Source organism: Sorex fumeus, unplaced genomic scaffold, assembly GCF_029834395.1.
Source record: "Sorex fumeus unplaced genomic scaffold, SorFum_2.1 ptg000003l, whole genome shotgun sequence".
NCBI lineage: Eukaryota > Metazoa > Chordata > Mammalia > Eulipotyphla > Soricidae > Sorex > Sorex fumeus.
Window position 1 is genome coordinate 29131015 of NW_026606060.1, and position 13638 is coordinate 29144652.

At 46.0% G+C, this 13638-nt stretch overlaps 2 protein-coding genes across 3 annotated transcripts in view; one reads left to right on the plus strand and one right to left on the minus strand.

Moving 5' to 3' along the window:
• Nucleotides 1-535: 535 nt before the first annotated feature.
• Nucleotides 536-11904, minus strand: CCDC59 (coiled-coil domain containing 59). Its single transcript, XM_056116386.1, has 4 exons — nucleotides 11722-11904; nucleotides 10493-10823; nucleotides 4817-4916; nucleotides 536-722 (listed from the first exon to the last, which is right to left on the minus strand). Exons 1-4 carry the CDS (start codon nucleotides 11891-11893, stop codon nucleotides 561-563), a joined length of 765 nt encoding a protein of 254 aa, XP_055972361.1. The 5' UTR covers nucleotides 11894-11904; the 3' UTR covers nucleotides 536-560.
• Nucleotides 11905-12068: 164 nt separating this feature from the next.
• METTL25 (methyltransferase like 25) overlaps nucleotides 12069-13638 on the plus strand; it is a 107013-nt gene continuing 105443 nt past the window's right edge. Inside the window, exon 1 of one of the 2 annotated variants that reach the window (XM_056116371.1) lies at nucleotides 12069-12338. In XM_056116371.1, coding sequence (XP_055972346.1) covers nucleotides 12086-12338 — 253 coding nt within the window. In that variant the 5' untranslated portion in view covers nucleotides 12069-12085. The remainder of the gene's footprint in view (nucleotides 12339-13638) is intronic. The other variant, XM_056116378.1, reaches the window with a different exon arrangement.

Sequence of the window (13638 nt, forward strand, 5' to 3'; positions counted from 1 at the left end):
GTTCTAGGGAATCCATCTTTGCCTAAAACATTAAATTTTAACATCAATTACTAAAATTGAAAAAAAAAATGGGGCTGGAGTGATAGTACAGTGAGCAATATTTTTGCCTTGCATATTGCCAAGTGGGGTTTGATCCCCTGGTGTCCCAAATGGTGCCCCCCTCTACCACCAGGAGTGATTTCTGAATGCAGAGCCAGGAGTAGCCCCTAAGCATCGCAGGTTGTAACCCCCCTCAAAAAAAAATCTTTGAAGTGCTTAAAAGTTCTATTTTCAAAGCCTTTTATTTCATATAATAAAATATTCACATAATGAAAATGTATTATGTACTTGAACCTGCTGCCAAATAAAAGGTTCTGAATACCGACCTTCATTCAGAGGTAAACTAATAATACTATGGAAAGCATGTAAAGAAATAGTTCCTTTAGTAATACAAAAATACTTGTGGACATTCTATATTTAGCATAGTCTATCCATTGAATTTATGTTGATAAATTTTATTACAGCTATTTACACATACAAAAGAACACAATAAATATACAACAGTAAGACAAATGTCTAATTTAATTTTTTTCTTGTATTTTTTTAAGAAGGTATTCCATTTGTAAATTCAAGTTTGGTTGGCCTTTTTTAGTCTTTTTGCTCAATATTTTGAACACTTCCATTTTCTTCTTCTTGTAGAGCCTCTGAGCTGCTTCTTTCTCTTGTTTTCTTCTCTCAAATTCCTGAAATTAGCATATATAGTTTTCATTAGTCAAAAACAGTAGATCAAGTCCAGAAATTTTGCTAGAGCAACATACAAACTTTTGAATTATGCCTTACAAAATGCAAAGAGCTTTCACATACATCACAGCTTCATACAGTTTCATAACTTCATATATATCAGTTTCAATATTTTAAAATGTGACAGACAAGTTTTTATTAACATCATCTAATAATCATCTAATAAGCAGTCAATGTTCAATAATGAATGCTAACCATTCCAAATAACTAGTAAATCACACACAGATTTTGTAAACTCTAAGTCCGTGACACTTTTCATTGGGCTGAATGAACGTATCACTTAGGCTTATATTCTCATATGGCAGAATACATTTTTTTGTCTTTAAAAGCAAATAGAGAACTGGAACTATTTGTGAAGGTAGGTATATGAAATCTCACCCCATGAGGATTCTCTGAACAAATAAAAAAAAAACCTTATCAACTATACTCCCTGTTTAATTAATGAATGTTCTTAATGATTTCTCAAAGGCAATGATGCTGGGTTTTCTATTAACAATGAAATCTGCAAGTCCTAAAAAAGTCTCAATTTTCAAAATTAAGAGCCTTAACAGTTTATACAAATTTTAGAAGAGTTTTAAATACTTGATAGTCCTCATTGCATGGTAGATTATTTCCAAAGATGCTAGTTATTACTTATGGTTAAAAATGCAGAATAATGCTACCAGCAGGTCAATCTGTACCTGTGAGGTGAGTGCATCAGCAGGCAACGTCAGACTATTAGATACCCCAGAATTGCTGCTGTGCCTCTGGCCAGACCCCAAAAACTTGGGGCAAAGTTTACCAAGAAAGTAAACGGCCAAAAGTTAGGTATGTGGGAGACACACCCACAAACCACCTCTGACTCAGCTATATAATTGGAGGCATGGCCTCTCTGGTTCCTGATCAAGCTGCTTAATGGCCATGATCCTAGAGACTCAGAAACAAATCACGGAACCCAAAGGCTCTTAGCAGAAATGCGTCTTGTTCCTGCAGTAGGTTACTGGCGCTGGACCACTCCAGGTGGGAACAGGTTTCGTGCCCTGGCCTGTTCCCCTTGGCGGCCTGGTGACCACCATCCTCCAGAGGCCACTGGACAGTCAGGTTTGGGACTGCACTGACGAGACACACGAGGCCTCACCACATGGGGGTGGAGCCAACTCTTTCTCCCCATCCTAAAAAGACCCCGAGTCGCCGCCTACAAAGGGTCTCTCTGGCTCCTGATCAAGCTGATTAATAGCCATGATACTGGAGACTCAGAAACAAATCTTGAAACCCGGTGGCTTTAGGCAGAAATGCATCTGGACTGCATACAAGGTGGCCACCGCCTCAGAGCTTATTGGAAAGCCAGGTATGAGCTGGCGGTGACAGGGCAACTGCAGTCTCATGGGAAGGGGGGCGGTACCGGCTTGTCCTTCACTTCCTACCGAAGTTACGAGTTGCCCCCCCACAAGCAGTTCTCTGGCACGGCCATGGCTCCAGAGGCAAAAGGACTTAATCCAGAGCCCGGAAGCTTGTAGCAGAAAAGTGAATGGACCATGCGTTAAACTACAGTGCCATGCCTCCTTGGGAGGGAAAGGGTGTTGCTCCCTTCCGCCTTTTTCCCCCCTGGCAGCAAGGTGGCCGCCACCTCAGAGCTTATTGGAAAGCCAGGTATGAGCCGGCAGTGATGGGGCAACTGCAGTCTCATGGGAAGGAGGGCGGTACCGGCTCATTCTTCACGCCCTACCGAGGTCATGAGTTAACCCCCACGAATGGCTCTCCAGCACGGCCATAACACCGGACAGACAGAAACCAATCTCGTAATTATCTGGCTCTTTGCAGAAATCCAAAATCGTGGCCGCGTGACATTATATGATTCTCATAACCAGGTATAGAAAACAAAATATTTCACAATGCCTTTTCAGCAATTCTGATTGTTTGGGGGGAAATTCTAAACAATAATGGTGCATCTTTTGTCGAAATAATGAATGTAATCAATGTAGAGAAAAGTAGAAATCATCTGCCTCACAGGCATTTGGAGGGGTGGGAGGGGGAGTATACTGGGGTTCTTGGTGGTGAAAAATGAGTATTGGTGAAGGGAAAGGGATTTGATCATTGTATGACCAAGACTTAAACCTGAAAGCTTAGTAACTTTTCCCACAGTGATTCAATAAATAAATATAAATTAATTAATTAAGGTGGAGTTCATGCCCAATTCAATCAGCTAATCAGTGGCTGAATAAATAGCAGTACTTAAAAAAAAAAAAGGAGAATAAGGTGAAGGTGAATAACAAAGTTCCAGTATTTCCATGAAGAAATCTGATTCATCCTAGTCTGCCACCAGAATAAAATTAATCATAAAAATCTTAGATGTTGAACTTCCAAATTAAGCACTCTAAAGCTAAAACATACAAAATAGTGCCAGTGACATCTTTGGAGTATTTTGGGGACTGGACAAATAGTAGAGGAAGGAGATCTTGAGGGACCGCTTCATATGTGTTTAACCCTGGTTCAATCCCCGGCACCAGATTCGAGTCCCTGAGCACAGAGCCAAGAGTGATCCCTGATCATGGGGAGCATACCCTACCAAAAAACAAATGAAAAAAAAAGTAGTAGCACTGCAGCACTGTCTTCCCATTGTTCATCAATTTGCTTGAGCGGGCCCAGTAATGTCTTCATTGTGAGACTTGTTACTGTGTTTGGCATATCGAATACCTCACAGGTAGCTTGCGAGGCTTTCCCTGTGGGCGAGATACTCTTGGTAGCTTGCTGGGCTCTCTGAGATGGGCGGAGGAATCAAACCCGGGTCAGCTGGGTCGACCGCATGCAGGGCAAACGGCCTGTTTTTGATAAATACACTGGGCTTTAACGTGACAGGTTAATACAATTTCAATACAGAGAAGAAATACTAGCCACAACAGTACTTTTTTTTTTTTTTTTTATCTACGGAGGTTTTTAAAAAAAAACTTATTTGCAGGCCTGGAGCAAAAGTACAGTGGACAGGGTGCTTGTCTTGCATGTGGCTGACCTCAGTTAGATTCCCACCACCCATATGGTTCCCAAGCACCATCGGGAGTAACTCCTGAGTGCAGAGTCAGGAGTAACATTGCATTAAGTTTTATTTTATATTTGGATCTCATTATGGAAATAATCATGCTTTACTTGTCATTAATAAAACTTGTAAAGAAATTCTGTGCTAATTATTTTGGAGCTTACATGAAATAATTAAAATTATTATGTAAAATTTCCCTCCTACACTTTATATAAACATTGCGATTTACAAAGTTGTGCAGGATGATTCATTACGGCATTCAGTATTCCAACACCAATCCCACCACCATTTTCTCGTTTCCCAAACCACCTGTCCAGCCTACCTCCACAGTAGGCCCACAATAATTTATTTTACATTATTTGCACAGCAGAGCCTGGGAAGCTACCCGTGGTGTATTCGATATGCCAAAAACAGTAACAATAATGGTCTCATTCCCCTGACCCTGAAAGAGCCTCCAATCGGCAGCGTTGGGAAGGACAAGTAAGGAGAGCTTGCTAAAATCTCAGGGCAGGAAAGAATGAGACGTTTCTGGTGTCCGCTCAAGCAAATCAATGAACAACGGGATGACAGTGATACAGTGGTGAAATATGAAGTTTATAAAATAACCAATCAAAAATTTGAATATACTTAAATTTTCTGCTTAGAATATTTACTTATTCAACAAATGTTAACAAAGGGCATATCACACACTTCTAGTTGATAGGTAGGGCTGGAACGATAGCACAGCAGTAGGGCGTCTGCCTTGCACGCAGCCAACATGGTTGACCCGAGTTCGATTCCTCCACCACTCTCAGAGAGCCCGGCAAGCTACCGAGAGTATCTCGCCCGCACGGCAGAGCCTGGCAAGCCACCCGTGATGTATTCGATATGCCAAACACAGTAACAACAAAGTCTCCAATGGAGACGTTACTGGGCCCGCTCGAGCAAATCGACGAACAACGGGAGGACCTTTAGTTGATAGGTATATTTAGGATAAATAAGAATTTATAAAATAAATGAATTAAATATTCCCAAAGCAGATCTTACTTGTTTCTTAGCAGCACGCAGAGCTTGTATCCGTTCATATTCTTCCTGTGCCTTTTGATTTGATGTTTTCTTTTGTTTTCTCTTTGGAAAAGTGATAGAACTTTAAAAAATAAAGACAAGGTTATAAAAATTAAAGACAGTACAAGCAAAAATTATGAGACAATTATGTTCAACATAGTACTTGCACAGTAAAATCTCACAAATGAGACAGGGAAGGAAGACATTAATGTTATCTCTAAAATGTCCAAATAACAAAAGTATAGCTATGGATTATAAGATACAAGTTAGTTAAAAGAGAAAAATTTCAACCAGGAAAAATCCCTAACAGTTACAACAGATAACAGCAGACTAACAAAAGCATTATATTTAAGGTTGAAGTTGTAGGTGGAAACAAACTGGGACCATCTCAGTTTTCCAGTTTTCTAGTCAGTGATATTTGTAATACCTAGGAGTTACTCCCAATGTCCCACCCTATTTATTCCCTTAGGCATACAGTCTATCCATTTCCTCAGAATATCTGATTAAGTTATATACGATATACAGCTTTTAAAAATCTTCCCATTTCCGCGAGCGGCTCTCCAGCACGGCCATGGCCCCAGAAGCACAAGGACTTAATGCAGAACCCACCAGCTTGGAGCAGAAAAGTGAACGGACTATGCGTTGATCCAGCCCATCAAGTCTGCCGGAGGGGAAAGGGTGTTGCCCCATTCGCCCTCTCCTCTCTGGAAAGAAAGATGGCGGCCACATGGGAGCCTTGTGGACAGCAGGTATGAGCCGGGAGTGTGGGGGCGACTAAAACCTCATGGGAAGGGGGGCGTTTCGCTCCGCCCTTCACGCCCTACCGAGGCCACCAGTTGCCCCCCACGAGCGGCTCTCCAGCACGGCCACGACTCCAGAACACAGAAACCAATTTCTTAACTATCTGACTTTCAGTAGAAATACTTCCAGGGTCAATAGGTAAAATAGCAGAAATCCAAAACCAACATTTAATTCTTGAACCCAGCTGTAGAAAGCAAATCACTTCACAATGCTTTTTCAGCATGTCTGATTTGGGGGGGGGGGGGGTAAACTCTAAATAATAGTGGTGAATCTTTTATTGAAACAATCTAATCAAAGCGGATAGAGTGTTAACTAGAATTCATCTGCCTCACAGGGACGGGGAGGGGTGGGGGGTGGGGTTTTATTGGGGTTCTTCATGGGAAAAAATAAGTATTGGTAACGGGAAATGTGTTTGATATTTGCATGACTGAGACATAAACCTGAAAGCTTTGTAACCTTTCCCACAGTGATTCAATAAATAAATAAAAAAAAAATAATAAAAAAAAAAAGAAAAAAAAAAAAGAAAAAAAAATCTTCCCATTTCCTTTTTTTTTTTTTAATAAAAAACTGCTCAGTGATATTTACAGCATTCAGCTGAAGAGAAGAACAACATGGAGGGCGGGATCCACAGATCCCGAAGGGGGGAAAAAAAAAAAACAGGTTCCAAAAAGAGCCGAGATCATCGGGAAGCCCCAGATGGGGTAGGTACCGCATCCCGCCTCCCCCAGATGGAACCCCGGTGACCAGAAGCCTCTACAACCACAGCTCGAGTATGCGGGAACTTGGACTTTTCCTCAAAACCACGCGGCCACTCACGCGGCCACGCGACATCTCTCTATATACAAAGTGATCCATGGGAAGTAAACCACCCAACGTTTCTCTCTGAAAATCATAGTTAAGTTTGGAGCACGGCCACAGCCCCAGAAACACAAGGACTTAATGCATAACCCAGCAGCTTGGAGCAGAAAAGTGAATGGACTATGCGTTAATCCAGGCCATCATGACTGTCCGGAGGGGAAAGGGTGTTGCCCCATTCGCCCTCTCCTCTCTAGAAAGAAAGATGGCGGCCACATGGGAGCCTTGTGGACAGCAGGTATGATTCGGGGGTGTGGGGGCGACTAAAACCTCATGGGAAAGGGGGCGTTCCGGTCTGTCCTTCACGCCCTAATGAGGTCACCAGTTGCCCCCTGCGAGCGGCTCTCCAGCACGGCCACGGCCCCAGAAGCACAAGGACTTAATCAGAACCCAGCAGCTTGGAGCAGAAAAGTGAAAGGACTATGCGTTAATCCAGGCCATCATGTCTGCCCGGAGGGGAATGGGTGTTGGTCCCTTCCACCCTCCTTCCTCTGGAAAGAAAGATGGCGGCCGCATGGGAGCCTTGTGGACAGCAGGTATGAGCCGGGGGTGTGGGGGCAACTAAAACCTCATGGGAAGGGGGGCGTTCCGGTCTGTCCTTCACGCCCTACCGAGGTCACTAGTTGCCCCCCGCGAGCGGCTCTCCAGCACGGCCACGGCCCCAGAAGCACAAGGACTTAATGCAGAACCCAGAAGCTTGGAGCAGAAAAGTGAACGGACCATGCGTTAATCCAGGCCATCAAGTCTGCCGTAGGAGAAAGGGTGTTGCCCCATTCGCCCTCTCTTCTCTGGAAAGAAGGATGGCGGCTGCATGGGAGCCTTGGACAGCAGGTATGAGCCGGGGGAGTGGGGGCGACTAAAACCTCATGGGAATGGGGGCGTTCCAGTCCGTCCTTCACGCCCTACCGAGGTCACCAGTTGACCCCCGCGAGCGGCTCTCCAGCACGGCCACGGCCCCAGAAGCACAAGGACTTAATGCAGAACCCGACAGCTTGGAGCAGAAAAGTGAACGGACCATGCGTTAATCCAGGCCATCAGGTCTGTCCGGAGGGGAAAGGGTGTTGCCCCAGTCGCCTTCTCCTCTCTGGAAAGATGGCGGCCGCATGGGAGCCTTGTGGACAGCAGGTATGAGCCGGGGGAGTGGGGGCGACTAAAACCTCATGGGAAGGGGGGCGTTCCAGTCCGTCCTTCACGCCCTACCGAGGTCACCAGTTGCCCCCCACGAGCGGCTCTCCAGCACGGCCACAGCCCCAGAAGCACAAGGACTTAATGCAGAACCCAGCAGCTTGGAGCAGAAAAGTGAAAGGACTATGCGTTAATCCAGGCCATCATGTCTGCCCGGAGGGGAAAGGGTGTTGGTCCCTTCCGCCCTCCTCCCTCTGGAAAGAAAGATGGCGGCCACATGGGAGCCTTGTGGACAGCAGGTATGAGCCTGGGGTGTGGGGGCGACTAAAACCTCATGGGAAGGGGGGCGTTCCAGCCCGTCCTTCACGCCCTACTGAGGTCACCAGTTGCCCCCCGCGAGCGGCTCTCCAGCACGGCCACGGCCCCAGAAGCACAAGGACTTAATGCAGAACCCGGCAGCTTGGAGCAGAAAAGTGAATGGACTATGCGTTAATCCAGGCCATCAGGTCTGTCCGGAGGGGAAAGGGTGTTGCCACAGTCGCCCTCTCCTCTCTGGAAAGAATGATGGCGGCCGCATGGGAGCCTTGTGGACAGCAGGTATGAGCCGGGGGTGCGGGGGTGACTAAAACCTCATGGGAAGGGGGGCGTTCCGGTCCGTCCTTCACGCCCTACCGAGGTCACCAGTTGCCCCCCACGAGCGGCTCTCCAGCACGGCCACGGCCCCAGAAGCACAAGGACTTAATGCAGAACCCGGCAGCTTGGAGCAGAAAAGTGAACGGACTATGCGTTAATCCAGGCCATCATGTCTGTCCGGAGGGGAAAGGGTGTTGCCCCAGTCGCCTTCTCCTCTCTGGAAAGAAAGATGGCGGCCGCATGGGAGCCTTGTGGACAGCAGGTATGAGCCGGGGGAGTGGGGGCGACTAAAACCTCATGGGAATGGGGGCGTTCCGGTCTGTCCTTCACGCCCTACCGAGGCCACCAGTTGCCCCCCACTAGCGGCTCTCCAGCACAGAAACCAATTTCTTAACTATCTGACTTTCAGTAGAAATACTTCCAGGGTCAATAAGTAAAACAGCAGAAATCCAAAACCAACATATAATTCTTGAACCCAGCTATAGAAAGCAAATCACTTCACAATGCTTTGTCAGCATGTCTGATTTGGGGGTGGGGGGGTAAACTCTAAATAACAGTGGTGAATCTTTTATTGAAACAATGAATCTAATCAAAGCAGATAGAGTGTTAACTAGAATTCATCTGCCCCACAGGGACTGGGAGGGGTGGGGGGTGGGGTTTTATTGGGGTTCTTCATGGTAAAAAATAAGTTTTGGTAAAGGGAAATGTGCTTGATATTTGCATGACTGAGACCTAAACCTGAAAGCTTTGTAACCTTTCCCATGGTGATTCAATAAATAAATAAATAAATAAATAAATTAAAAAAAACTGCTCAGTACACCAATTCCATAAACACTAATATCTTGGTAAACTTTCTTCTTAAGGTAAACAATGCATAAATTACCCACAACTAGTTTCTATATCCTCATCTACTAATCTCCGTCCTGTCCTTCCAGTGCCAAGTATCTAGGTTCAACTTGACAGTTACTCCTCATTGACTCCTTCATGCTTTGCAATCAGAGTTCTCACCATACCAGTGCACCTACTCAGATCAAGACAGTATACTCTCCTAGCAATATATCAGGACCAATTCAATAAATATTTTTCTGTCTCAATTTTTTAAATCTACCACTTCCTGTTGAAAATTCCATTTCCTTAGTATTGGTGACACGCTTCTCCCTGGATCTTTTTTAAAATGTTCCTCCTCTTCAAATGCCTTTTTCCAAAGTTTTTACCAGAATACCAAGAATAGAAACAGATGAGAAAAACCCAGATCTTCATACTCTTGAAGCAGTCAGATCCCATGACATTGGTTTTGGTGACATTGGCTTTGGATGCTGTACACATGACTGAAAATTTCATCAAGGATATCTACTAAAATTCTTTCCCCCAAATTCACCCATGATTTGTGCCATTAGAGTCAAAGGCTTGTTTTGGGCTTTTTTTTTTTTTTGACTTCATGGAAAACTTTTAAAAAACCTGGTTTTATTACCTAACCTTTCTCACTCTTTATCTTTGGGAATGACTCAATCTTTATTTCTAGTGCTAATTTGTTTTGTTTTTGTGTCATACTGGACAGTGCTCCAGGATTACACTTGGATTCTGTGCTCAGGGCTCACTCTGCTGGTGCTTGGGGGAAAATAAGCAGTGTTGGGGATAATACAGAGTAAGCCTTACACAAGGTAGCACTATAGCACTGTCCTCCCGCTGTTCATTGATTTGCTCAAGCAGGCACCAGTAACGTCTCACACCAAACTGTGAGACTTGTTGTTACTGTTTTTGGCATATCAAATACGTAGGGTAGCTTGCCAGGCTTTGCCGTGTGGCCGAGAAACTCTTGGCAGCTTGCTGGGCTCTCTGAGAGGGGCAGAAGAATCGAACCTGGGTTGGCCGCGTGCAAGGCAAATGCCCTACCTGCTGTGCTATTGCTAAAACTCCTTCACTGCTGCATCCTTTGTTTAGGATCACACTTGGCTGTGCTGGGATAAGTCCAGGTCCTCAGCATGCAAGTACGTTACCCAACATATTATCTTTTAGGATCTGTATCATACTAAGACCACTGAAGCAGGTGTTAGTCTTGGTCCAAGGAAGTTACATGTATCCGAATGGCTAAAATCAGACCTCTGTGAACTACTCACCCAATTATACAGTGACTAATTCTAAAGTTCCTTAAAGAAGAAAGTCTGTCTATATCAACCGTCTGTAATGTTTCATAAAATACCTACTAAATTTAAACAATGAACTTCAAAAGGAGACAATACATACCTAACTCTTTCATCAAGTTGTTCTTCAGGTTCTTCAGCCTTCTGAGGCTGATCACTGCTAGAATGTTCTTCAGACAAAGCCTGGTCACTGTTACATTCTTCTTCAGGCAAAACCTGACTGGCTTGTTCCTGGGAAGAAGACTGTCCAACTTTTCTAAGTCTCCTTTCTTTTCTAAGTCTTTCCTCTTCTGCCAAGTAGAGATGTTTCAGATGATCTGGGTATCTGTCCGTGAACTGGGATTCCTGCGAAGTCTGCGCCTTCTTTTCTTTCCGGATCAATTTCCTGTAGTTTTTCTGAATCTTCAGTTTTCTTCGAAACGCAAAGCCCTGTCCTACATTGAATAACACCAAAGACAAACCACTCAAAGGAGAAATAAGGTGCATAAAAATTTCTACTGTTCAATCACAGACTCCATAATTATTTGGTTTTGCTTTATAAGATTATTTCAAGACAAAAAATGTTATGTTAATGTCATGAATTTTATGCTGGTTCTTAAAACAGCAGCAGCAGCAACAAGGGCTAGGCAAAACAGTCCTGCAGATAAAGAATCTCAAAAGTGGAAAACTGGGCTGCTGCAAAACTGGTTCATGGTACTAAAAATTCTGAAGAAAATCTTAATTTATGTAAGACACAATCTAGGTCTTCGATAAACACCTAAGCCCTCCACCCCGCCCCCCCACCAGCTCGTAACTATCCGTTTACTTTAGAGGAACTTACTACTATACCACTGACTTTCCAAAGTAACACCACAAAATTGTTACTTATGAAACTGGGGGTGGGGAGGCGGGGGGAAACGTAGGACATTCTCAACAGCTATCAATGCCCAGAAAGTGCACTCCGAACTACCAAGACACCAAGACACAAGGCCACAAAAACAAGAGCAAGGAAAGGAAGCTCAGTGAGAGCGGTCGGAGTGCTCTAGGGTAATCCTAAGCAAAATACAAACTCAGAAAGGACGCACAGACGCTGCCCGCTTGGGGTTTCGTGGAAGAAACGTGGAGCAAAGGGGCTCTGCACCATAGCTGAAGTCGGCGGGGCAGTGCAAAGGGGCTCTGCACAATTATGGGGTGATGTCGGAGGAGGAGCAGTTTAAATACTCAGCATCAGTAACAGTCTCGACTTAACCAACTTAGTCGGACTGCCCAGAGATGTCCTGGGCTCTCCAACAGGGTCCGCTTCCTGACACACTCCCAGCGCCCCCGGAGCGCAAACCCGAGCACTCCACGTACCTTCGCGAACGCTGCCGGCAAAGCTCTGCGCGGGGTGGGGTCGCCACGTCCTCCGCTTCCCATCCTTAGCCCTGAATCTGGCAGAAAGTTCTTGCCCACGTGTGGCCTGACTGCCAGTGCCGCCGCCGCCACCGCCGCCGCCGCCGCGCGCTCCGGGCCTCGCGGGCGCCATGGGCTGAACGAAACCCACTGCAGACGCCGTCGAAACGCGTCACCCACGCCGAAGCAATCGAGCTCCGGCGGCCGCGCTCCCGCTGCTCGGGGCTCGACTCGTCTCGCCTGTGCTCCTTCCCCCTCCCGCCCCTCGCTTCCTCGCCCCGCGGAACCCGAGGCGCCACCTACAGCCCGGGAGGCTCCGAGCGTCATGGCGGCTTCTGGCCCGCTCCCGGGGACGCCGGACCTGGCCACGTTGTGCGCCAAGTTGCAGGGGCTGATGCGCTTCCTGAGAGAAGCCCTGCCTATTTCCAACGCGCACACGGTGGATTTCTACACGGAGTCCGTGTGGAAGCAACAGGTCGACTTGCCCCCGGACACGGTGCTGGCGGTGCTGAGGGAGTCGGCAGCCCAGGCGCGGCCCTCGGAAGCGCGCCCCCTGCTGGAAGGCGAGAGGGGAGCAGGTGAATGGGCGGGGCGAGCAGGGAGGCGGTGAGAAAGTCCCGCCCAATCAGAATGAAATCCAATGAAATCGGGGGAACAGGGCGGAGTGAGGGGCGGGGCCAGAGGGATGGGGCGGGGCTACATGGACAGGACCCAGCCGGGCAAAGCCACTGAGCTTGAGATCGAGGGGATTGAACTCTAGTGTGGGTCGGGAATGGGCTTTCACCAAGATCTCGCCTTCCTTCGATGCTCGTTTATTTCCCCAATACAAAGAAATCAGAAACAAGTTAGGGGTATGCCGTTGTGTAACACTTCTACTGTAATTTTTTTTTTTCCTGCTGGGAAACAAGGAGGACAGTGCTTACACGAGTGCTGATAGAGTTCCCATGGGAATAGATGACGCATCAACACATCACTGTTAAGTAGTTCAGAGGATGCTAAAGAGCCAGGAAGATCGTGGAGACAGTTTTGTGAGCAAGCGATCGTAGTGAGGAAGGAGGTCCCCTTCACTTGGGTGATCTGTCAATTGTAGAAGGCAACCAGCCTGCTGTGTAGGAAAGGATGTAGGGAGGATATTTATGATCCTGACATAGTCACTGCTTTATTTGGAAACAGTTTTCTGGGATTTCTTGCTTGCAAAGCGCTTAAATTCTATCAAGGGCATTACATTTGGGAACCAGAATGAGGCGACACTAACAGACTCCTGAGGACTTGCTCTTTGCAACTTCTTTCTTCTTTTCTGTTCCTTCACCTTAGCAGCTTTGTCTTTGATAGTGGATTTTCCTATTCTATCAGTCTCGAATTCAAAAACATCACTAGAGGGGCCTCGCATGATAGAACATGGTAAATATTGGTGTCCTTGTGATTTACTTTATTTGCCCTTCAGTATGATCAGTCTTTTCTCGCAAATTCCAAATCTTTCTTTACACCAATTTTGCAAGATGACTTCTGTTCTCCATCTCAGTGAAGCTGAAACTTGCTGTGAGTCGGGCCTTGTTTGTAGTAGAGATTCAGACTTGATCCTCAGACTAGAGTGAGAGGTCTTCATCACTATTAAAAAAGTCTACTCTGAACTATCTGGGAAAACCAGTATTTCCCTCTCTACACCTGGTGCTCAGGGATAGAATAGCATTATGCCGTGTTTGCATGCAAGAGGCCTTTTTGATCCTTGTCGTAACAATGACTGTGTGATACCACAGAGACTGGCACATACATGAATGAACAAGAACAACCAGTGCAGGCGCACATGTGCAGAGAAAGATACCCTGTTTCATTGCTGGTGGGAATGCTGACTGGTCTAGTCCTTTTGGAAAACAATAT

Excerpts from the sequence above, each read along its gene's own strand:
- CCDC59 (XM_056116386.1), bottom strand. The coding sequence starts at position 11,893 with ATGGCGCCCGCGAGGCCCGGAGCGCGCGGCGGCGGCGGCGGTGGCGGC. Across the intron at positions 10,824-11,721 it reads TGCCGGCAGCGTTCGCGAAG|GACAGGGCTTTGCGTTTCGA; the intron begins GTACGTGGAGTG and ends TATTCAATGTAG. Across the intron at positions 723-4,816 it reads TGCGTGCTGCTAAGAAACAA|GAATTTGAGAGAAGAAAACA; the intron begins GTAAGATCTGCT and ends TGCTAATTTCAG.